This window comes from Stegostoma tigrinum, chromosome 6 (assembly GCF_030684315.1).
Source record: "Stegostoma tigrinum isolate sSteTig4 chromosome 6, sSteTig4.hap1, whole genome shotgun sequence".
Taxonomy (NCBI): Eukaryota; Metazoa; Chordata; class Chondrichthyes; order Orectolobiformes; family Stegostomatidae; genus Stegostoma; species Stegostoma tigrinum.
The window spans coordinates 26768647-26792838 of NC_081359.1; the positions used below are offsets into that span (position 1 = coordinate 26768647).

General features: G+C 41.9%; 1 protein-coding gene across 3 annotated transcripts in view; it reads right to left on the minus strand.

Annotated features, from left to right (window-relative positions):
• The window catches only part of tbc1d4 (TBC1 domain family, member 4), a 264316-nt gene that overhangs the window by 37908 nt on the left and 202216 nt on the right, over positions 1–24192 (minus strand). For 2 of the 3 annotated variants that reach the window (XM_048532383.2, XM_048532382.2), the window contains 2 exons: positions 5560–5732; positions 2885–3094 (listed from right to left, as the gene is read on the minus strand). In XM_048532383.2, the coding sequence (XP_048388340.1) occupies positions 2885–3094; positions 5560–5732 (383 nt within the window). Of the gene's footprint in view, positions 1–2884; positions 3095–5559; positions 5733–19077; positions 19324–24192 lie in introns of those variants that run through there. The other variant, XM_048532384.2, reaches the window with a different exon arrangement.

Consider the following 24192-nt stretch of genomic DNA (forward strand, 5'->3'; position numbering starts at 1 on the left):
TACCTTCTGCCTTTGTCTTTCAAGGTAGTGAAGCTCAAGCATTTGGATGGAGCCACCAGTATCTTGATGTTTCGTTTTGAGTGGTGACAAGTTTCTTGATTGTTTTTGCACCCAGGCAAATAGAGTGCAATTCCTGATCTATGCCTTCTATAGGAGTGAATAGCCAGATGGTGAATCGTTTACACTAGAATTCCCTGAGAACTATTATATGCTCTGTGTTTTAACAGCTCTGCCCTCAGACTTCATTGAGAAAACAAAGTGCTGTGACTCCTCAGATAAACTTCAGGACAGATCTGGAGACTTTTGCGATTAATTATACCATTCTAACATATAACTCATCAAACTAATTCCAATCCATTATTGGTATAAATCATGGAGACAACGTTCATCTCAGCCCTTGATGTTGATTGTTAAATATTTGAATATAATTTGAGAACACCATCATCATTTCAGAAAGCAGAGTAATTTAGGCAGCAGGAGGGCAAATTTCACTGGGATACGAAATGAGACAGAGGAAAGAAGACAGAAGTATCAGTTTCCATTGTTTGGGGTGTAGGATCACAATTTTTGATGACTCTTACAGAGATTCTAACATTTGTGTGAGACAATTTTTTTGCCAGTTTCTCCATGATATAAATTTCCTCTGCACTCTACTGAGAAGCAATAATGCGTGAAAAGAGGCAGAAGTCTGAAAGTTGATTTGGACTTAGATTCTGCCTGAATTAACCGCAATGGCAGGGAAAACTTCACGTCAAATCTGAGGCGAGGCTTTAACAAGAATGGATCTCCAGCAGTCATTGGGATGCAAGCAGCCCGTGGAAGGCAGGCAGATCAACACACATCTAACAGTGCACAAATTCAACATGGAAGCAGAAGGAGACTTTTTGTTAATAAAATGTGAGGCTGGATGAACACAGCAGGCCAAGCAGCATCTCAGGAGCACAAAAGCTGACGTTTCGGGCCTAGACCCTTCATCAGAGAGGGGGATGGGGGGAGGGAACTGGAATAAATAGGGAGAGAGGGGGAGGCGGACCGAAGATGGAGAGTAAAGAAGATAGGTGGAGAGAGTGTAGGTGGGGAGGTAGGGAGGGGATAGGTCAGTCCAGGGGAGACGGACAGGTCAAGGAGGTGGGATGAGGTTAGTAGGTAGCTGGGGGTGCGGCTTGGGGTGGGAGGAAGGGATGGGTGAGAGGAAGAACCGGTTAGGGAGGCAGAGACAGGTTGGACTGGTTTTGGGATGCAGTGGGTGGGGGGGTAGAGCTGGGCTGGTTGTGTGGTGCAGTGGGGGGAGGGGATGAACTGGGCTGGTTTAGGGATGCAGTAGGGGAAGGGGAGATTTTGAAACTGGTGAAGTCCACATTGATACCATATGGCTGCAGGGTTCCCAGGCGGAATATGAGTGGCTGTTCCTGCAACCTTCGGGTGGCATCATTGTGGCACTGCAGGAGGCCCATGATGGACATGTCATCAAGAGAATGGGAGGGGGAGTGGAAATGGTTTGCGACTTGGAGGTGCAGTTGTTTGTTGCGAACTGAGCGGAGGTGTTCTGCAAAGCGGTCCCCAAGCCTCCGCTTGGTTTCCCCAATGTAGAGGAAGCCGCACCGGGTACAGTGGATGCAGTATACCACATTGGCAGATGTGCAGGTGAACCTCTGCTTAATGTGGAATGTCATCTTGGGGCCTGGGATGGGGGTGAGGGAGGAGGTGTGGGGACAAGTGTAGCATTTCCTGCGGTTGCAGGGGAAGGTGCCGGGTGTGGAGGGGTTGGAGGGCAGTGTGGAGCGAACAAGGGAGTCACGGAGAGAGTGGTCTCTCCGGAAAGCAGACAGGGGAGGGGATGGAAAAATGTCTTGGGTGGTGGGGTCGGATTGTAAATGGCGGAAGTGTCGGAGGATAATGCGTTGTATCCGGAGGTTGGTAGGGTGGTGTGTGAGAACGAGGGGGATCCTCTTGGGGCGGTTGTGGCGGGGGCGGGGTGTGAGGGATGTGTCGCGGGAAATGCGGGAGACGCGGTCAAGGGCGTTCTCGATCACCGTGGGGGGAAAGTTGCGGTCCTTAAAGAACTTGGACATCTGGGATGTGCGGGAGTGGAATGTCTTATCGTGGGAGCAGATGCGGCGGAGGCGGAGGAATTGGGAATAGGGGATGGAATTTTTGCAGGAGGGTGGGTGGGAGGAGGTGTATTCTAGGTAGCTGTGGGAGTCGGTGGGCTTGAAATGGACATCAGTTACAAGCTGGTTGCCTGAGATGGAGACTGAGAGGTCCAGGAAGGTGAGGGATGTGCTGGAGATGGCCCAGGTGAACTGAAGGTTGGGGTGGAAGGTGTTGGTGAAGTGGATGAACTGTTCGAGCTCCTCTGGGGAGCAAGAGGCGGCGCCGATACAGTCATCAATGTACCGGAGGAAGAGGTGGGGTTTGGGGCCTGTGTAGGTGCGGAAGAGGGACTTTTTGTTTGTTATCCTGGCTTCATATTATAATGAGTTAACTGTTTTCATGTCAACTTACTGGTGGCAGCCTCTGGTGGTTCCTTTAACAGGTGTACATTCAGCTACGTTAAAACATTTAAAAATTGGACAAAATCATTTGACTGTGAGCAAATATTGAAAACGTGTCTCTTACCAGCTTTGAGCTTACTTTCCTATGAAAGTCCAGAGCTGAATACTAGTGTCAGTTGCGAGTTTGAGAGTGGCCCGACCAATCCAATGCAGAATGAGCACATGCTCACCATGTGCCAGAGACCTCACTGGTACAGTTTCTTTACCAAATTCCTTTTGAGGAAAAACACTTCCTTTGATACACCATTGAACTCAAATACATTACTATGGCCACAATAGGTATCTTAAAAGCCTTTGAGAATACATTTTATACTTTGATGATAACCAACCTTCCAGCCTTTGGTTTTCCTTCTCCATTCGAAGCAAAAGGATCTGCTGGCAGATGGCCTTTCTCCACATGATCCGCAGCTCCTCAGAAGAGCGTTTCTTCTTCTGTCCAATTGGGGCATCATCTGCCATTAGCAGAGAGGCTAAGGGGTCCTCCTCCACAGCTGGAGTGAGCGGTGAAAGTGGTGGCAGCTCAATGCTATCAAGGTGATCTGCAGAAACAGAAAGCCCAACTTTCTTACGTCAACAATTTACCTTCAAATTAGAATACAGACTCCCTTTTCCAGGGTCACCATAATATTGTGCAAAAGCACAAGAAATCCATGACAGAAACAGGCCATTCACCATGTCTGTTTCATTTCTCCTGCAGTACTAAGCGTGAATTTCCCTCCATAACCTCCACCCCAGCTACTTCAGTGGTGGACAACTTTGAATATAATTTTTCCTTGATCCCTGAAAAGATAATCAAGCAGAACTATTGGCCAGATTTTGCAGTTGTCATGAGGACAAAACAGTCAGCATTTGCTGTCATTACTTTGTGCTACTGACAGCAACATCCGCTGTCCACATTTGTGTAGTTAAACATGAATATCGAGGAGGTTTTGTAAGGGACACTCTGCTCCTCCAACGTGTATTTTGTTGCAAGTCTTTGAAAATGTAACCAGCATCAAGATCAGGGTTTTGAGTTGAATTTGAATTGTTACTCTTTGTTGATTGAGGTGTAATTGAGTTTGTAATGGTGCAGTAAGTCATAATGACTATTGAGCAACGTGTCAGTCATGAACAGTTAATTTTCGATATCTACAATTCTGTTTCTTCCATTCAATCAAAAACAAACTCCATACATTTCAATAGAATATAAATTAATCTTCTCCTGAAGATTGATATTTTAGTTTCTACCTTAATCCCGAGTATATGCCCCAATCTTCAGCCTGCTCCCTGTAAAATGCTTTAAGACATTAATGACAATGTACTTCTTCCTTGATACATGGTATCCCTGTAGCTAGGAAACATGTTGTAATGGGGCAATCAATCCCACAGATTCTCAGTTCTTCATGGACAGTTTCCTTGAAGGTTAGGAAAGTACCTTGGCACTGACATAAAATCCATGCAATTGTATGAACCTAGGAATATGTTTATCCTCTTGTGCCCATTCCACCACTCAAGGAAACCGTAGCTGATCGCCATCCAACCTGACTACACATATGTGCTCTTGCCACACATCCCTTCATACCTTCGACGAACAAAAATGATGACACTCAGTTGTAAGTATAACCTTTGGTCCTGCATCAATTGTTGATTGTGGAAGAGTTCAAAACAGTCAACAGCTTTTGCGTGTAGAAGTGTTTCCGAACATATCCTGCCACCTAACCTAACTTTGGACTCCCCAGTAAGTGGAAATAGTTTCTCTCTACTGGTTTCCTAATATCTGGAAAAGTTCAATCAAATCAACACTATCCTTGCAAATTCCAGAAAGTTGCACCAGGTAGCGCAACCACTGGATTCCAGGCACAATTCTATAAATTTGCACTGCACTCTTTCTCAGGCTAATCTATCCTTCCAAAACGTGGTGCGGTGCATTGCTGGGTGTATTCTGGGTTTAGTCTTAACAAGAATTTTGTGATTCTACCCCTTGTACTCTTTTCCTCTAGAGATAATGGTCAACATTCCACAAAGCGTTGTGACTAATTTTGGTATCTGTTTCTGCTTTAAAGAGCTGTGTATCTGAACCCCAAAGCTCTTTGGATCTCTCCTACTCATTTGCTTTGCACCATTTAAAAACTGCTCTGTTCTATTCTTTGTAGGTTAAATCAATGGCCTTACATTTGCCTGTACATAAATCCATTTATCACTGTTCTCCCCATTCACTTAATTTAGTCTATTAATATTGGTTTGTAATTTTATGCTTCCATCTACAAAGTTTACAATGCAACCTACCTTTGTAAATTTGTGACTTTCAGTCACATCGTCTAAAGTTGATCAAGGTCACAATGATTTATGAAGATGCATTACTGATCTTCTTGAAGGCATAATTAGTCACATCCTCCACGATGAGTACTTGCCCACTATCCCAACACTGTTGTCTCCTTCACTCCACTAATTTCCAAACCATGTTCACAATTTGCCTTCAATTCTATGCGCTTCAAGTTTAGCTAACTCCTTTCTTAAGAGGGACTTCAGTGTTTTCTGGATGTCAACACACACATAGCAAAATATGGACACTCCCTCATCATCTTAAATAGTCAGGCATGACTCACCCTTTACAAATCTATGCTGGCTTTCTCTGACCAGCTGAAAATTTTAAATGGTTCCATCATCCAAAATTTAATTATATGATTCAGCAATTCCCTGACGATAGATGTTAAGCTAATTAGTGTCTAATGCCTTAATATCCCTCTGTCACCTTTTTCAATGATGTGCCCTTGTCCTTCAATCACATTTTGTGTAGCGTTACCATTAATCAATGCCAACTCAATGCCAATTATACTCCACCCACCATTAAAAAATCAAGAGATAAATTTTTATCTCCACCGCTAAAGGAAACTACCTGCTCATGGCAGATCTAATTGAATGCATGATCTGTCAAGCTATTATCTGTAACATGCAGTATTTCAAATTGGTGTTAAGGGGGTCCTCCTAAAACAAACCATCTGCTCACATCTCTGGCACAGTGTACCTTCCAACGTTCCTTTCTGCTGCATGCCTGCAGAGGATTTGTTCATGGGTGAGGCAACGCGTAGGAAGATCCGCTGGCGCCAGGAAATCCGCCTAGGAGTGAGGATACCCACTTCTCCACTCAATGACTCAGTGCTGCAGCCCGAGAAGGCCCTTCTCCTGCCTTCACCATCACTAAAGCAGAAAAGGGAAAGCATTCACAGAGACACGTACCACAACCGAAAGCACGTTGGACCCATTGTCTCAAGTGTTGATCATTCCTTAGTATGGAAGTAAACAATTGATGGTTTAGTAAAAAGTGACCAAATGTAACACAGTATTAAGGTGCAGCAAAAACAGTGCACGCTTATTCAACAATCCCGAGAAGAAGAAATTTCATCCTACTGGTGTGAAAACAGATCAGTGATAAAGATGAATGAAAAAGCTAGATGGATTACATTAAATGTCTTTGACTTTTCCTAAGAAATAAGGAAGTTAAACTGTGAAGTGAAACTGTTACTAACAAGGAAGTTTGCTTCTGTTCATCATTTGTAGAATTATTGTATAAATGTGTGAACTTCTCATTTCAGCACCAACAGTGAACAGCAGAAATCCTCTTCCAAGATCAACATGCAAACAATATAAGGTACTGAATGTGATCTGTAAAAGATTTAATCATATTCTACAAAGCATGCTTTCCTTTTTTAATGTAGCTCATGCTTGTTACTTATTTGTAAACAAATCAGAATGTTTACAGCACTTAAGCAGGCGATTAGGCCCCTGTGTCTGTGCACTCTGGCACACTGCTAGGTCAAACTTGCTGGTGCAAATCCCAGCCTTGTTTCTGTACACCAGCAAATTTTCTGTCTACATGAGGTTATTGCAATTCTCTTTTAAAGCCACGAATAAAGCGGCCTCCACCACATCCTCAAGCAGCACACTGCAGATCCTAACAACACATGCAAAAACATTTTTCCTTACGTATGCCAGAGTCCTCTGTTTCTTTATCTTACCACTAATGGGAAGTGACCTCTCTCTCTCTCTCTCTCTCTCTAATATCTAGATCTCACCTGTTTTTGAAAATCCCTATCTGATCGCCTCTCAAACTTTTACAGAGCAGAACCTCAGCTTCTTCAATTTATCCATGTCATCAAAGTTCTTCCAATGGGCTTCCAGAATACTTTAAAATCTAGGCTCATCAATTTGTTATGTGCCAGAAGTGAAACAGAAACAACATGCACTTCTGATTTACTTTATCTTTACTTATGCTCCATTCTCCTTGGCAGCAGATAGAAACTTCCAATTAACTGCATTTGTCTGCCTTAATTTCCCCAATACCATTTTCCTACTCATACTGATTGCTTTCAATTCTGTCCTCTCACTGGACCTTTGAATCCCTAACATTTGCGGAAGGATATCTTTTAGTGTGAACAGAACCAAAATATATGTTCAACTGTTCTGCCATTTCTTTGTTCCCCATTATAATTTCCCTGGCTTCCAATTGTCAGGGCCTATATCTGTCTTTACTAATCTTTTTCTTTTCACATGTTTACAGAAGTTTTTACAATCAGTTTCTATGTTCTCTGCGAGTTTACACTCCTACTCTATTTTCCACCTGAAGGTGAAACTTATTGTCCTCTTTTGCTGAATTCTGACATGTTCACAATCTTCAAGCTTGCTGTTTTTTTCTGGCAATTTTATACATCTCTTTGTCTCTAATATTACCCTTAAATTATTTTATAAGCCATGGCCAAAGTACCTTTCCTCTTTTGTTTTTACACCAGAGAGGAATAAATAAATAACTGTTGTAATCCTTGCACATGTTCTTTAAACATTCTATCTACCATCAAACAGGTTCTTGAGCAGGATCTTGCAGCAGGATCTTGATCAGCTGAGGAAGTGGGCTTAGAAATGGCAACTGGAGTTTAATTTAGTTGTGTGAACTATTGCATTTTAGAAAGTCAAATCAAGCTAAGAGCTTCATGGTGAATGGCAGGGCCCTAAGGAGTGTAGTGGAACACAGGGACCTTGGAGTTCGGGTGCACGGTTCCTTGAAAGCAGAATCACAGGTAGATAGGGCAGTGAAGAAGGTTTTTGACACACTGGCCTTCATCAGTTGGGGCATTGAGTATAGAAGTTATATTGCAGTTTTACAGAATGTTGGTGAGGCCGCACTTTGGTCACCTTGCTGATGGAAGGATGTTACTAAACCAGATCTTTCCTTTCTCATTGCTCAGCATCCACTTTAGAATAGCCTGTGCACTAGGTGGCTCCTCAAGCTACAGGACTAAAAAACCATCCGTATATATTCCAGGAAATCCTCCTCCACAATGCCATCGCTCATTTGGTTTGATCAATCCACATGTAAATTCAAGTCACCCATGATTATATTTTTAAACCAAATGTATGCATTTCTGACTGCTTGTTTAATACATTCCCTTACATTTACACTAACGTTTGGGAGTATAGCTCAGTTGGCTGGATGACTGGTTCGTGACAGAGAGTGGTACCAAATGCCAGCTGAAGTTACCACGAGGGACTCTCCTCCTCAGCCTCCCCCTCAGTCTCTTGTAGTGACCCTCAGGTTAAACCACCACCAGTCATCATTTTCTAATGAGAAAGCAGCGTATTATCTGGCAGGACTTGAAATTTTACACCTTTTATAGACAATCCCCAAAATATTTTTTTTTCTCTTGGTATTCATCTCTATCCATACAGATTCCATTTCATGATTTTCTAAGCCAACGTCCTTCCCCATGCTACCAAACATCCTTTCACTTTCCCTCTGTTCTTCCTAATTAATGAATACCCCAGATGTTCAACTTCCACCTTTGGTCACCTTGGAGCAATGTCTCTGTAATTGTAACTGCACTGTATCATTGTTATTGACAGAGGACGGACCTCCCACCGATATGGCTGCAATGTAAATCACCAACTACTGCAGAAGTCTGCACAATCAGACCAGACAAGTCAATAGTCAGAGAATAAAATGGGCCTGGAGCTGACCTCACAAGCACTCAGATCCATATGCAGAGGAATGAAGCATTAGATGAGGAGGAATGAGTGTACATCATAAGTTAATACCAATTTACACTGCTAATTTATCTACCTTATTGTGAACATTTCACAAGACGCAAAGGCTTTATACTGTCTTTCTGACCTTGCAGTCATCTTAGCTCTATTCAGCACTATGTCTCCAGTTTTCTACCTTTGTATTCTTTCCGTACTACCACTTTTGCTTCTTCTCTTTCTGCATTTTTTTTTGGTTTATATCTTTGTTTCTCTCTTCTCTATCTCCTGGCTCACATTTCTATACTACATCATTCTAGCTTAAACCCTTCCTGACAGCCCTAGCAAACACCTCCAAACTAGGAATGTTAGTCCTGCCCAGGTGCGACCCATCCTGCTTGTAATGGTCTCACCTTCCCCAGAATCAATCCCAACGTCCCAGGAATTTGATTCCGGACCTCCTGCACCATTCTCCAGCCAGTGCTCATCTGGTAAATCCTGTTATTTTTACTCTTGCTAGGACGGGGTACTGGTCGTGATCCTGAGATGATTACCTTGGCGGTCGAACTTTCTAATTTGTATCTTGACACCCTACGTTCTGCCTTATCCCCTTTTTTTCCAGCTATATCATTTATACCATATGTACCACAACTCAGTGGCTATTTACCTTTCCCCTTCAGAACATCCTGCAGCTGCTCAGAGACAACTTTGACCCTGGCACCAGCGAGGCACCGTATCACCCTGGAATCCCTTTTGCAGTCAAAGAAACGCCTATCTATCTCCTTACTGTGGAATCCCCTGTCACTACAGCCCTGCCATTCTTTTTTCCTTCACTTGTGCACCAGAGCTACCTTGGGTACTGTTAGATATTGTATGATGATTCTTTACTAACTCACTCACAAACATTTTATGTTTATTACACCATGTTTTCACATATTCATTCATAAAACAGTGCTTTTGTAGTTAATTTTACTCTTACAAGATAAAATAAATTAAACATCTCATCCTAAGCTGCCAGCCCATTACTGTCTCTTTATACCTTTCAATTCTTATCAGCTCCATGCTGCAAGAGATGTTTAGAACTGTTTCTGTACAAAGTCTACCCCTGAATAAGTGTTAATACCATGAACTACTCAGAACAATGCCATCCCCACCATCACGTCTCCAAGACTCACTTGAAACTGGAGAAAGATTATAATAATAATTATCCCTTAATAACCGTCTCTCAGGACCCGAATAGGGTGCAGGATATCAGTTTCCTCCATCAGCATGTCCTTACAGTCTGCTGCTTTTTATGTGTTTGAAATTTCCTTATAAACTACCAATTTCTCACACTGTACTACCTATTTTAACTTTATTTAGGACTACCATCTTATATTAATGTACGGACTTATACGTTTAAATGCATATTGAATAGGTCCGCTACCTCCTTTCAGAAACTTACTGTCAAAACAGCGCTTCTGTGAAACTGCATGAATGAATGCATAGGAACTGTCAAAAACCAGCAATAGTAGATGAAATCTCATGACCCAGCTGCAGGAGATCAGTTTAATACTCTCTAACTTTTATTTAGTGCACATATAATTTCTCACTTATTTAGATCATATAGGTCTAGTATTTTTACTAATATTACTAACTTTAATGACAAAAGGACTAACACCTATTAATTATGCAAGCTCAGACCGGACAGACATTCTAATCCTATCAGGTGTAACAGCCAGCATTTAGCAACTGCTTAAACCATCTCCTGCTTCCCCAGGACAGATGTCACACAAACCTGTGTACAATAGATATGACTATGAGACACCAGTGTGCTAGAAGTTTAATGTACGTAAACACTGTGTATAAAAAAGGCTACTGTAAAGCTGTACTTTGGATTCCATCGCTGCCTCAAACTGTGCTGCTGCATTTGCTCAATAAAGAGGCTATTTTCACCACTCATTTGGTCACTATTGAATGCTTACCATGGACTTGGGTATCCCCTTAGATGTCGAACTCTAGGCCCGAAACGTCAGCTTTTGTGCTCCTGAGATGCTGCTTGGCCTGCTGTGTTCATCCAGCCTCACATTTTATTATCTTGGAATTCTCCAGCATCTGCAGTTCCCATTATCTCTCACCAGAATAGTATATATCTGTTAGAGATGGGGACATCCACAGGTGATTCCTGCATTACCTGCCTTCCTCCTCTCTGCCTGGTGGTCACTAATCCCCTTTCTGCCTTTACCTGTGGTGGGACCACCTCTGTCCACTATAATCTCAGCATCATGGATATTCCACAATGAGTGCACCCGCCATTCCAACTTCAAAATGTGGCTAGCCACCAGCTCAACAATGGAACACACTTCCTGCACATGCGAATGCCAGAGACATTCCCGCTCCAAATTCTTGCACTTCCTTATGGGGTGGCAATGAAGACTCAGTTCCAATATTCGACTATTTCTGAAAGGAAAGATGGGCTGCTAGCTACTAGAAAAAGGTTATCATCACAGAGAAATCTTCCCCTGATTTGATGGAATAGTACCAATGGAGAGTTGCTGCTTCAAGATATAGCACAAGGGTTGCTCCAAGAGACCATCCTTTTTCCAGTACACAAATGAGTAGTCATCACCCATGGCATGAAAAAGTTACACCTTAGGTCTCTTATAAATCTTTCCCCTCTCACCTTAAACTCATGCCGTCTAGTTTTGGATTCCCCTATGCTGGGAAAAGACCTTGGCTAATCACCCTATCCATGCTTCCCATGATTTTTAAACCTCTCCTTCAGTCTCCAGCACTGCAGGGAAAAAAAACCCCTTGCCCGATAGCTCAAACCCTCCAAACTCAGCAACATTATTGTAAATATTTTCTGCACCCTTTCAAGGTTAACAACATCCTCCTATAGCAGAGACCAGAATTTAATGTAGTACTCTAGAAACGTCCTAGCCAATGTCTTTTTCAGCCTCAACATGATGTCCCAATTCCCAAAGTCAATGCATTGACCAATAAAGGCAAGCATGCCAAATGTTTTCTTCCCCACCCTGTCTACCTGCAACTCCACTTTCAAGGAAATATGCATCTGAATCCCTACGTCTCTTAGTTCGGTAACACTCCCCAGGGCGCTACCATTGACTGTATTAGTCCAGCCCTGATTTGCCACTCTAAAATGCAACGCATTACATTTATTTAAGTTAAACTCCATCTGCCACTCCTCAGCCTATCAGCCCATCTGATCAAGGTTTCCATTGTACTCTGAGGTAACCATTTCCACTGACCACTACACCTCCAATTTTAGTGCCATCTGCAACCTTATCAAACCATACCTCCTCTGTTCACATCCAAATCATTTATATAAGTGATAAAAAAAACAGTAAACCCAGCATGTCTGGTCACAGGCCTCCAGTCTGAAAAACAACCCTCTACCACCATCCTCTATTTCCTGTCTTCGAAAGGACTTGCCGACGGAAGAGATAGAGCTTTATCTACTTCAAAAATAATTCAGCCGAGATAGGCTTTGTTACACCATAAAGCTGAGCAAAAGCAAATAAATCCTGATGCCTGACTGTAAATGGAATGATCACCTCCCCAAGAGCAATGAGGGCTAAGCAATAAGTACCATCCTTACCAACAACACCCACATTCAAACGAATGAATGAACAAACTTCAGGCTGCCTCTCAGCCTATAACATGACCCCTTTGCCTGCCTGTTGGGAGCAGGCAGTGAATTCTGCTTCAACTTATAAATGTAATTCTTTTGAACTGTGTCATCTTAAAAGAGCTTCATCCAAGAGAATATTGCCATCAAGTCATGTATTCATGTATTCCGTACTCACACCCTCCTTGTAATAAAATTATTCATGTTGCATACGCCTTTGGTCATAGCCACAATGAGTCACAGGACTGAAAATTTTAGTGTCACTTTATATGGGCATTGAAAAGTTCTCCACTACTTCCCTGCTTGTAACTCATGACAGAAAGGAGCAGACACATGGTAATGGGAGGCTCCCTAACTATAAACCTTTCCACATAACCAAAATATTGCAGAGGCTGGAAACCAAAATGAAAAGAGAAAGTGCTGGAAATAGTCAGCAATGAACTCACTCAGTTTATGATTTAGCTTCATGATATTTCATCCGAAAAGACATCAGCCTGAAACTAGCGCAGAATATTGTGCTAATCCTGGAAGTGGGAAGCAAGTTGGGTGACAGAACCGAACTCGGTGAAAGGTCAAAACTCTGATTATTGATGGGAGGATGAAAATTTACATTAAGGTTCTTGGAATTTTAAAGGTGCATAATGCTTCCTGAAGTTTTTTGCATGTATTTGCATGTCAATGAATGCTCATTGAAAAGAAACTAGCTCACCAGAATGAGATGCCTTTCTCAATTATATTCTACTTGAATAGCAATAGGTGGCTTCGGATATACAAATGGATCGAAGCAGCATGCAGCAAGCAAGGTGCTGTATTTGCCAGACTTTAGAGTGAGTAGTCACTGCTTGTCCTCTTTAGGGAGTGTTTGTCTATGATGGAGATTAGGTGGTGGGAGTCCAAGTTGGTGTGAACTAAGCGCTGGAGGTTGGAGTGTAATGGCCATGTAAGTCTGCAGGTCAGGAGTGAAAGCTTGTCTGGGAAGCAAGGCTGGCTAATTTAGGAACTAAGTCAAGCACAGGGATGAGAGAAGCAGGGTTACCAGGAAAGGGATGAAGAGCCAGAATGTTTTGCTGCAGGCATCCGCTCCCAGAGCCCACATGATGTTCCTGGCTGCCTGACCTGCTGCCTTTTAAATATGACTCAGGACTTTTGACCAGCTGGGCTGTTGACTTCCAGTCTGCCTCATCATAAGATTCACCATGGTTTCCCCTAATGTGTATGTAATGAGCTGACAAGTATGCAGCCACATGACTGACGTCCTATGCCCACTGCTGATCTTCTACTCCAGAATGGAAGATTCTGTCCATCAACTCTGTTTATCTCCACAGAGACTGTTTAACCTGCTGGCCATTTCTGCTACGCTTTGTTTAGAAAACTTTACATCAGCCTTGTACAAGGGCAGCAAGCATGCTTCATCCGGCAAGACAGTGAACTCCGAAATTCCCTTGTTAAACCTCTCTTCCTCTCCACTTTTCACTTTTGGAAATCTTTCTTTAACTAACCTTCTAGTAAACTGCTTCAGTATTCCGTTGTGGCTTGGTGTATAATTTTGACTGATAATACATTTACAGTAAGGGTTGGGACAGTTTACGACATCTAAGATGCAGTACAAATGCGAATTGTTGTTAGTAACCTGTTGGAAGACACAAGCAGATCTGTCACAATTCTTCTTGAATGACAGAGCAGGTACAAGGAGTGAAACGGTCTACCTCTGCTACTACTTCATATATTCTTTATGTTTACAATTTATATTAACTACTAAGACGAATGAAGCAAAGGCATGGCAACAAAATCTCCAGATGACACAAAGAGAAATAGGAAAATATATTGTGAAGAAAACAGAATGAGTTTGCAGCAGGTTGACTGAGTGGCCAATAATCTGGCAAGGCATTTTGTACAAAAATATGAAATTGTTCACACTAGCAGGAAAAATAAAAAAAATTACTAAAAAGACACTATAAGTTGAAGCTTTTCATCTTGAGTTCATTAGAACCAGGACTCAAAAAACTGACGAACAAAGAGATACCATCTCAAATACAATGAGAAGAGGTTGCTGACTAGTTTGGCCATCGTTAACATGGAAATGCATGAAGAACAGTTAATTGTCAATCTTAATTCCCAGGGCCAGGCAACCAGGTTCTTATTTATTAATTGGTTAGGGTGTGGTCCCAGGACTGAAGTACGCAAAACTGCAACCAGTCAGAATCTACCTGCAGAATTGCTGCATCTCCATGTCAATGGTGGCCAAGCCAATCATCATCCTCCTCTTATATGAAACATTCTTCTTTTGTTCAAGATTGTTTTGTGGGTCCCAGTTCCGATGAGTGCAAGGTGAAAAGTTCAATGGCTGGTGTCCTTTTAGCTATGTCCTGTGCTACCAAGCATAAATATAGCAGAGAATTACTTAAAAGGTGAATTACTTTAAAATTTCAAAGTACAGAGAGATTCTGTGTCCTAATGTTACAAGAAAGTAGAATGCATGTGCTGCAAATAATTAAGAAGGCAATAGAATGCTATTCATTATTATAAAAAGGATTGACTATAAAAGTCAAGACAGAAATGTTCTGAAGGGTCACTGGATTCAAAACATTCAAACTGTTTTTTCACAAACACTGCCAGATTTGTTGAATTTCTCAAACAATTTCTGTTTTTACTTGTTGAATTTCAAGCAACCAAAGTAGTTTGTTTTATAAAAGTAAAGATGTTGCGCTTCTGTTATGTAATTTGAATAGTGTGAGCTGTTGGCCTTTTTGCCTGAGGAAGGATGTAAGTGTAGTGGAGGCAGTTCAGAGTTGGTTTACTGGATTGTGATATCTGGGATGAGCGGATTGGTTGAGGAAAAGTTAGACAAGCTGGATTCGATCCCACTAGGGTTTCGAAGAATGAGGTGGGGCTTGACTGAAGTATGTAAGATTATAAACTGCCTTTATAAGATGATCATGAAAGGACGATTCCTTTTCTGGTAAATTGAGAACAAGGGTACTGTTTTTTTTTCCTGAGATTGTACAAGTCTGGAATTTTGGTGGTGGAGTCACTGAATATTTTTAGGGTTGAGGTCCATAGACTGCAGTTAGGGAGTAGATGGGAATGTGAAATTCAAAACACAAAAGGATCAGCCATGATCTTATTTAATTGCAAAGCTAGACTGATGCGCTGAATTGCCTACTTCTGCTCACATATTCAGAAATATTTTGCTACATCACAATCATGTCAACTTACAAAACAGCACAGACTTGTTCAGGAACTGTTAGTGAAAGATCTGCACAACCAGAGCAGCCAATAATGAGCCAGGAGTCTTTACACTGTTTTAATGTGCCTCTCCAGTAAGTGCCTCACTCTAACAGAACAGTTCCTCTCTGTAGGTTTACAGAGAAAGGCACTGTTTAACAAGACCTGCAATGCTAAAAACAAAATGTACTTCCGTTCCAGTCTTTCCAAAGCTGATTACAGTAAAAGAGAAACTGCATTTACATAGAACATGCAATGCCATTCCCAGTACCGACTTCTAATTTTGCAAGTCTCTCTTTGGAATTCACCAAAGGAAAAAATATGTATGAACGGTAAGACAGTCTTCATTTTCATGATCTTAGGCGAGGAATAAATACAGATAGGATAGAGCATAAGGGATAACTCCCCTACTCGTCTTCAATATTATCTCAGAGGATTTTTGATGCCTGCCCAGCAGAGCAGATGGGACTTTCCTTTAATGTCTCATCTGCAACAATCTAATTAAACGTCACTGCCTCAGTCCTGTACCACAGCATGAACTCAGATTACACGCTCATCCAAGTCTTTGAAACATTGGCTCCTAAGGCACAGGCATCAGATTCAGATGTGAATCATCACTAACAGCCACAGTTGATTCGCGTGATCAAAGCAGCCCAGTACAAACCAACATGAACCATAACTCCGGAACAATACTCGAGAATTAAAAGCCAGTCATCATCTTCATGTTATTCGAGATCGGAATCCAACACCAACTTGTGCAGACAATTTTCTCTCACTGTGGTCACTGTTGTTTATTTTCAAGTTTGATTCAGAGTCCTCTAACTTTTCAGTGAAAACATATTTTTGCATGATCCACTTTGAAACACCGTGTCCAAATTTTGCAATAGTAACAATGCCCAGCATCCATCATTATTACTACATTAAAAGAATATTAAGCTCTGGAGTCAACATGCACAGTTAAAAATAGAACGTTTACTATCAGTGATTTTAAAGCCATCAAAAGGTATATTGTTGATGTCTCCCTCTCCTCCACCAGAATGTAACTAAGTAGTAATCACGTAATTGATGAGAAACTGTGCTTTTACACTATCAATGTTGCTGTAAAAGCTCTTGATTAAGTTAAATCTTGCTAAATAAAATGTAACTGGGTTTTTATTAGCACATTCAGGTTATTATAATTGCTGAGGAGCCTCACCAATCTCCACACTGAAAAGAGATATGTTGCCAAAACATTTCCCCTTCCACTCATCAGGGGGGCAAGTCAAGAATGCCAAATTTCAAACAATCATAACTTATGCTACAGGAGAAGACGGATCCTTATTGGTTAGTTGACTCAGACTGCAGTGTTGCCATGGAGAAAGCAAAGGGGAATTAGAGGCTCCCCTCAGTTGCCCCGTAATTCAGAAAAGAAACTAGGTTTGATCAGATTTGTTTTCTGTGCAAAGAATGGACCTTTGCATTGGTCACATCTAGCACGTATGGAATGAACTACATTATGAGTTTGATCAATTATCTTAAACTGGATGTACTCATACATACATACAAATGGGAAACAGATTTGGCCTTTCAGCCATTCAAGCCCGCTTTGCTAATCAATAAGATCATTCCACATTCCAGCTTACCCACCGGATAAACTTACTTTCTTGCTTAACAAAAACCTATTTACCTCTGACTTTAAAACATTCAAAGACTCTTCCACTACCTTTTGAGGAAGACAGCCCCGAAAACACACAACCCTTGGAGACAACAGTTTGTTCATTTTTTTTTAAATGGATAACCCCTTATTTTATAAAGCGGCCCCTAGTTAGAGAACCAAAAGAACTGCGGATGCTGTAAATCAGGAACAAAAACAAAGTTGCTGTAAAAGCTCAGCAGGTCTGGCAGCATCTGTGGAGGAGAAAAAAGAGTTAACGTTTCTGGTCTGTCAACTACATTGACTGCTCACAATGTGGTCTCCTCTACATTGGGGAAACGAAGCGCAGACTTGGTGACCGCTTCACAGAACATCTACGTTCTGCTCGCAAAAAAGACCCTGAACTACCTGTTGCCGGCTGCTTCAATGCACCACCTTGCTCCCGGGCCAAGTTCTCTGTCTCTGGCTTGCTACAGTGTTGCAGTGAAGCCCAGCGCAAGCTGGAGGAACAACACCCCATTTTCCACTTGGGGACCCTACAGCCCTCCAGACTCAATATTGTGTTCAATAACTTTACGACCTCAACTCCCCCATATCCTAGCCCCCTACCCCACACATCAGGCCTTGTTACCACACAGCCTACCACTACACACCCCCTGTTGTTAGTCACTAACAGTCCCCATTAACAACTATTCACCCTCCCAGCCTGATCGTTAACAACTCCTTTATCTGTCCAACTGTCTTTCTCTCTCTTTGGGCTCTATCCTATCGTTTGCTACTTACCCCACACACCTCCCTATTATCTGCATATAAACTGATGTTTTCCCAGCCACCATCAGTTCTATGGAAGGGTCACCGGACGCGAAATGTTTACTCTTTTTTCTCCTCCACAGATGCTGACAGACCTGCTGAGCTCTTCCAGCAACTTTGTTTTTGTCCCTAGTTAGAGATTCTTGTTGAAATCTTGTAGCGTATAACCAATTACAGAAACCAGCATTCAAATTCAGAACCTCAGGACTTTAGAACAAAATGATGGATAAAATGAGCAACAACTGCTAGTTTAACTCTGTTTAAATAAAGACTTGAATTAATAAAAAATAGTCTGCAAATGAAAATTAATGCTGACAGAAACTGAATACAATCGTCCTTCATTTTGATTAGTTTCCATTAAATATTCCTGATATCACCCTCGAACTGATTTTTCAACAACTATCCTAAAGAGATTTGCAAACAAATTCAGATTCTTGTCTCAATTTTGGTGTGAGAGACAGCAAATTTCTTTACTTTAAAGTGGGTCTGTGATGAAGCCCATCGAGCTTATCCTCGCTCACTACTGCGGTTCTTAAAATAGAAGTTGGTTATTTCTTACTAGAAGCACAAAGATGCTGCGCAGAAGTGCACAATTCGGCTGCTTGTGTCTGTGCTAGTTCTTTGAAACAGTACTCATACTCATGCAAGTACCTCACTCTTAGATACTAGTCCAACTTCCTTTTAAATAATTTATGGAATCATCTTCCATCATGTCCAGGAAGAGCATTCCAGATCCCAACCAATCTCCTCATTTATCATCTTTGGTTACTAACCCACTCATTATAGGCGAATGATCAATATCTAGTCTGCCAAAACATCTTTGCCTTGTGAACCTCGATTAGGTCAACTCTTAACCTTCTCAGTTCCAAGGAGAATGCTCTTTTTCCAATCTTTTAACCCATGAATGTTCCAACCAGGCAAATATGGCATCTGAGAATGGGTGAGGCTTTGCTCAATCCCGCCCAGTAATGCAGAAGCACACCCACTACTGGCTAAAATATCTGCCTGCGAATTATTTAGCAACGTTCGGTTAACAATGCTGCTGAACAGTCACTGCGCTAAAAAACAGCAGATGGGTCAGCCAGAGGGTTGGATTAATTACACAAAGGAATCACGGGTACGCTTTTCTATGAGAACGCAGTAATGCACTGTAACAAACCTCCTCCCTTAGATTTGTGGGAAAATATAAATTCATTACTCAGTCTCTCACAGTGAACAACAGGAAGAGTTACCTTTAAATGAAAGGCTGCGCATGCCGTCTGTGTCCAGGTGTCTGCTGGACACTCTCGTCCTGTAGTGAAGCACCCCACTGGCTCCACCTTTGCAGACCCCAGCAGTGAACCATAGAAATCTCCATTAAGTGACTCACTTCAACTTTGTCAGCATTAGAGACGCATTCCACAAGATCAGACTGGCCAGACTCTTAGATAGCTGCAAAGACAGATCACTACGATCAGCATGCAGGTTTTCAAAGTCTGTCGTAACCATCCAGCCTTCAGTGGAAGAACCACAAAACCTTTCAGCTAACAGTACAGCAAGTTGTGACTTGCTTCACATTCCAAGGTTTCTTATTATCTTAAAAGTGTATTTTCGCTTATACTGTTCAGCAGATGGTGGCAAAAAACCCACTTAAAAAAACCATCAGGTCAATGATCCTATTCACCTACAGCCACACAGGCAATCTGAACAACAACCTGGATTAAATATATCAAAAACAAGATGATATTTAATTAAATGTCACACAACATCCACACCAAAAACTTAAATATAAGACAACCTGTACTGATTTACCACCTTGCAAAGTGGCCCAAGGTGCTTTACGGGACCATAAACAAATTGAAACTAAGCAACCTAAGGAGATATTAGAAGATGTGACCATAAGTCCAGTCAGAGATAGGTTTTACGAGGTATTTTGAAAAAGAGAAAGGTAGAGAGGCAGACCGTTTAGGGAGGGAAAGCCAGAGTTTAATGTCTGTGCAGCTAAAGGCGCGGCCTCGCAGTGGAGAGATCAAAATCAGAGATGTGCCAGAAAACCGAAGACAGGTTGCTTGTAAAGGACAGGTAATACAGACTGGTCTTCATTCATTTAGAAGTTGTTTTTTAAAGACACATCTCTCACACCATACACTTCCAAGCAGCACCCCTCTTTCAGCCTGCTGCTCTACCTGAGTATTTTACAAGTCAAATAAGAAATTTTAATGTTTTTAAAAGAGCAAAAACCAGAAAAGGGAAGTGAAAATGAGAAGAGAAAGGAAATAAACTGAAGACTCCAAGATTACAAGGAAGCATGAAAATATATGTAAGAATAGGCCTCAAAAATCAGTGAGTCATTTGTGAATGTACACAACCGTATTTTCTAGTGATCTCAGTGTTTTTCACATGACCTCAAAAATTATGCAAGAATGTGGCTGTGTTTACATCTTACAGTCTGTGCAGTTGGAAATGTTTGAACCTTGAAGAATGTTTAAGCAAGATAAATTGCATTAAAGTAAGAACACATGCTTCAAAAATAAATCACCCTGTGGCTGGAAATTAAGACTTTATCCAAAAGATTTAATTTCTTTGATAGAAATTGCTGACTGCTGTTTTAAAAGTGGTGTTAAAATAAAGCAGGGTGAGAAAAACTCATTGAGCATTTGCGCAATATTAACTTAATTTCCAACTCGGAACATGGATTACGTTACTGTAAAGATCTTCTTTCTTTCAAAAAAATGTCTAATAACCCAAAACTGAAATGCCTCTTGCTGTTTCATCTCAAAACGATTGAAGGGAACAGGTGGAGTGAGGACAACAGCAACAAGGCAAGTCCAAACAATCAAGACAGAGAAAAATGGAAAAATGAAAAAGAAAATTAAAACTGCAATGAAACATGGAAAATAGCAGGGAAGAAACTGAAGGAAAAACAAATATGAGGGAAAGCATAATTCAGAGAGCTAGTCAAAAACAGGAGCGAGAGACAATTGCATGATTCAGCAAAACCGTGAAGGGTAAAATAACTCTAGGGAGGCCGGTATCCTGTCACCAAGTCACCCTTTATATCACGGTCATTGACATAGATCCAGCTGCCTCAGAGCCAGCTCTCTAGGTGAACAATGATGTCTGACACTCCTGCTTATATTTGTCAGCCAGGGCTCCCGAATTGGACCAGATTACATTCTGTAGATAATTGAATAGAAGTGCAGGACTCCCAGCCATAGATTCAGACTTCTAAAAGGCACTAGCAAGATTGGTATCTCAAAGTATGATCAATTTGAGCAGTATTCCTACATTTCCCACTTCTGAAAACTCCATAATTGAATGATTGCAGTTCAGCTTATGCCTGGCCAAATTCACAAATGGCATTCCTTACTTTGACCTTGTCCAGGGAGACAATAATCCATCATCCCAATCCACATCTTCCATTTGCTTCCAAGTGTTTTGTGCATCAGTGCACAGTTGCAACACTGGCATTTACCGGATAATGTGAAAAATTGGCCAGGTATATTAACAAAATGCAAAAAAAAGCCTGTCATACCAATTACCATCCCATCAGTCTGTTCTTGATGATCAACAGTGCAATTGTTGCTGCTTGGATAAGCATATGGATAATGATGTGATAGTGTAGGGGGAGGAGCTTAGATGAGTTCACAGGTCAGTGCAACATTGAGGGCCGAAGCGCCTGTTCTACGCTGTATTGTTCTATGTTCTACGTTCTATTAACAGCCCCAATCTGTCCTCATCTTCTGAAGTCCGCCTGACCGACCTCATTCCAATCACTATACCCTAGCCCCGCTAAGTACACAGACAGAGGCCTGTTCTTTTTCCTGTTGCCTCTCCTGTGGTGTTTTCGCACTGGGTCTGATTCCTCCAATGGGGGTGGTGTGTACCGGACCGTAGCCCTCCTCTTGTGCTTGGAGTACCTCACAAGAAATCCATCCTCTTTTTCAGGCAGTAAAGGCGTCGAGGCTGCAACATCCACCAGGTCCATCCGAGACTCTGAGGTTTCTTTGATGCTTGAAAGTGGGAGAAGCCACAAGTTCTGACAGCATTTCGGGTTGTTCTGAAGGGTCTGGTATGTTTTGCTCCTGCCCCATTTGCAAGTTTGCAGACTTCATGAAGTCCAGGTGCTTGTTCGGGACTGCCTCACCTACCCAAACTATGTACTTCATGGGACCTGACCTTGCATCGACCATGCCTCTCCCCCACGCAGGGTCATTTCCGTGGCTTTGGTACCAAACTTCATCCCCTGAAAAATGGCACAGGTTGACGGTACCACAAAAGGCAATCTCACATTTTGATACAAACCCTCAACGATATTAATTGTAGCATGCTTCTGTGAATGGTGGCCTTAGCTCCTTTGATAGTCCCTAGACATTCTTGAAAACCTTCCAGGTATTTCATTAGAACTTCACTCAGGCAGCTATTTTCCAATCAAGGTGAATGTTTCTCAACCAATTTTGCCCCATCAGGTTTGGGCCTGAGCCTTTTCCCACAGTCAGCAATAACTGAACCAGCTGCTTTCTCACAAGAGAACGAAAGCAAAGTTGTACCCGTAATGTGTAAATGTTCGACGGTATAGGCTCTCAGTCTACCCGGAGAGTAAGACAAACTTCAGGGTTGGACTCCACAGTGAACTTTGTTATTGACTGGTTCCAGCACCAGTATCAACCTCCATTAGAACAGGATGACCATTTAACCTGGCATTTATTTTGATTGTTTCTTGATTTGGATGTTGCTAAGCAATTTAGCTGTTCCATGCCAGAAGTAGGTAGGCTTTCCAGGCTGTGCACTCCCATCGATATTAGCCTCTGAGTTGTCTTACCCAATTCAGGCCTAGTGTGATTCTTTTGTTGTCTCGAGTTCACATAGTCTCGAGTCAGCAACTACAATGGCTTGCTGGTCTGGATCCTGAAGAAAATCTTAACTGTTTGGCCGAGGCTTGTCTTTGTTTTAAGGTTTTGCTGTGGGCTGACCTTGAGTCTCCCTGTTCAGGATATGTCCTGAGTGAGACTATACAATTGCCTTCATTCAAGTGGTGTCCCCAGCTCAGGTGGCCTAGCGATAATGTCCACTTCCAGCGGAATACGCTGTAACTCAAATGCTACACTTGCCGCACTTTCCAATGGCAAAAGCTAGTTGCAGTGGCCGTTTGAAATCCAGTTGGGCTTTAGCTCGTTGGCACTTTTACATGGTTACACCATTAAATTCCACACACTAAACGGTCTCTCAGCATCTCATTAAAGAGTCACATGCCTCTGCCAGTCATCTTAACCTAATCAAAAACCTCAACACTGATTAACCTGGTTCTCGAACTGCCAAGTAAAACCAACAGTGTCTCAGAATTACAGGCGGCTTGGGGATGTGATATTTCTTAGCTAAATTTGTCAATTCTTGCAAGGTTTTAGTAAATGATGCCTCAGGAAACATTAGGCCTCCTAATAATCAAAAAAAGTTCCGGGTCCACAAGCTGTCAGAAGAATTACTCACTGTTTTTCACCTGCCTGAATGTCGTTTATCTGGAAAAAAATTTCCCACATACTGGGTCCAGTTTTTGACTGCAGGATCAACAAGTCAAGCTTCCAAAATAACAGCATGATGCCAGATTGCTTATCCCAACTCAAATACAACTGCTGCGGGTGAGTTTCTTCAGGAGCGTAATTTTTTCTCTCATGGCCACTGAAATAACTCCACAGAGGCCAGTTTACTGTCACCACGTCACCCTTTATTTATAGATGCAGAGTACTTGAGAGTGGTGCAGCTTCCTCAGAGCCAGCTCTCAGAGTGAACAGAACTTTTGGCACTCCCGTTTATTTGTCAGGTAGGACTCCATGATTGGATCAGATTAACAGCCCCAATCAGATAACTCATATTCTCAGAGGTCCATCTAGCTGATCTCATTACAATCACTGCAAAGGGTTAACAGAATGTAAAGTGGAGAATGAAAAGCAGCTAAGAAAAAGACATTAACAACTTGTATTTATACTGAACCTTTCATAATAAATGGTCTCAAATTACCTCACAGGAGTATTACCAAACAAAATTTGACATGAGGCCACAAAGGGAGATATTACAGATGATGCTCATAGGCATGGTTAAAAAGATAGGTTTCTGAGAATGTCCTAAAGGAGGGAATTAAGGTTGAGGTGCAGAGAAGCTGTATTCCACAGGTTAGGATTATTGCAACTGAAGGTACAGCTACCTGTGATGAAGCCAGTAAAGGGGTAGTAGGAACTGCAGATGCTGGAGAATCTGAGGGTACAAGGAGTGGAGCTGGATGAACACAGCAGGTCAAGCAGCATCAGAGGAGGAGGACGGCTGACGTTTTGGTCCTATTTCCTTCTTCAGAAATCTGAAAAAGGGTCTAGGCC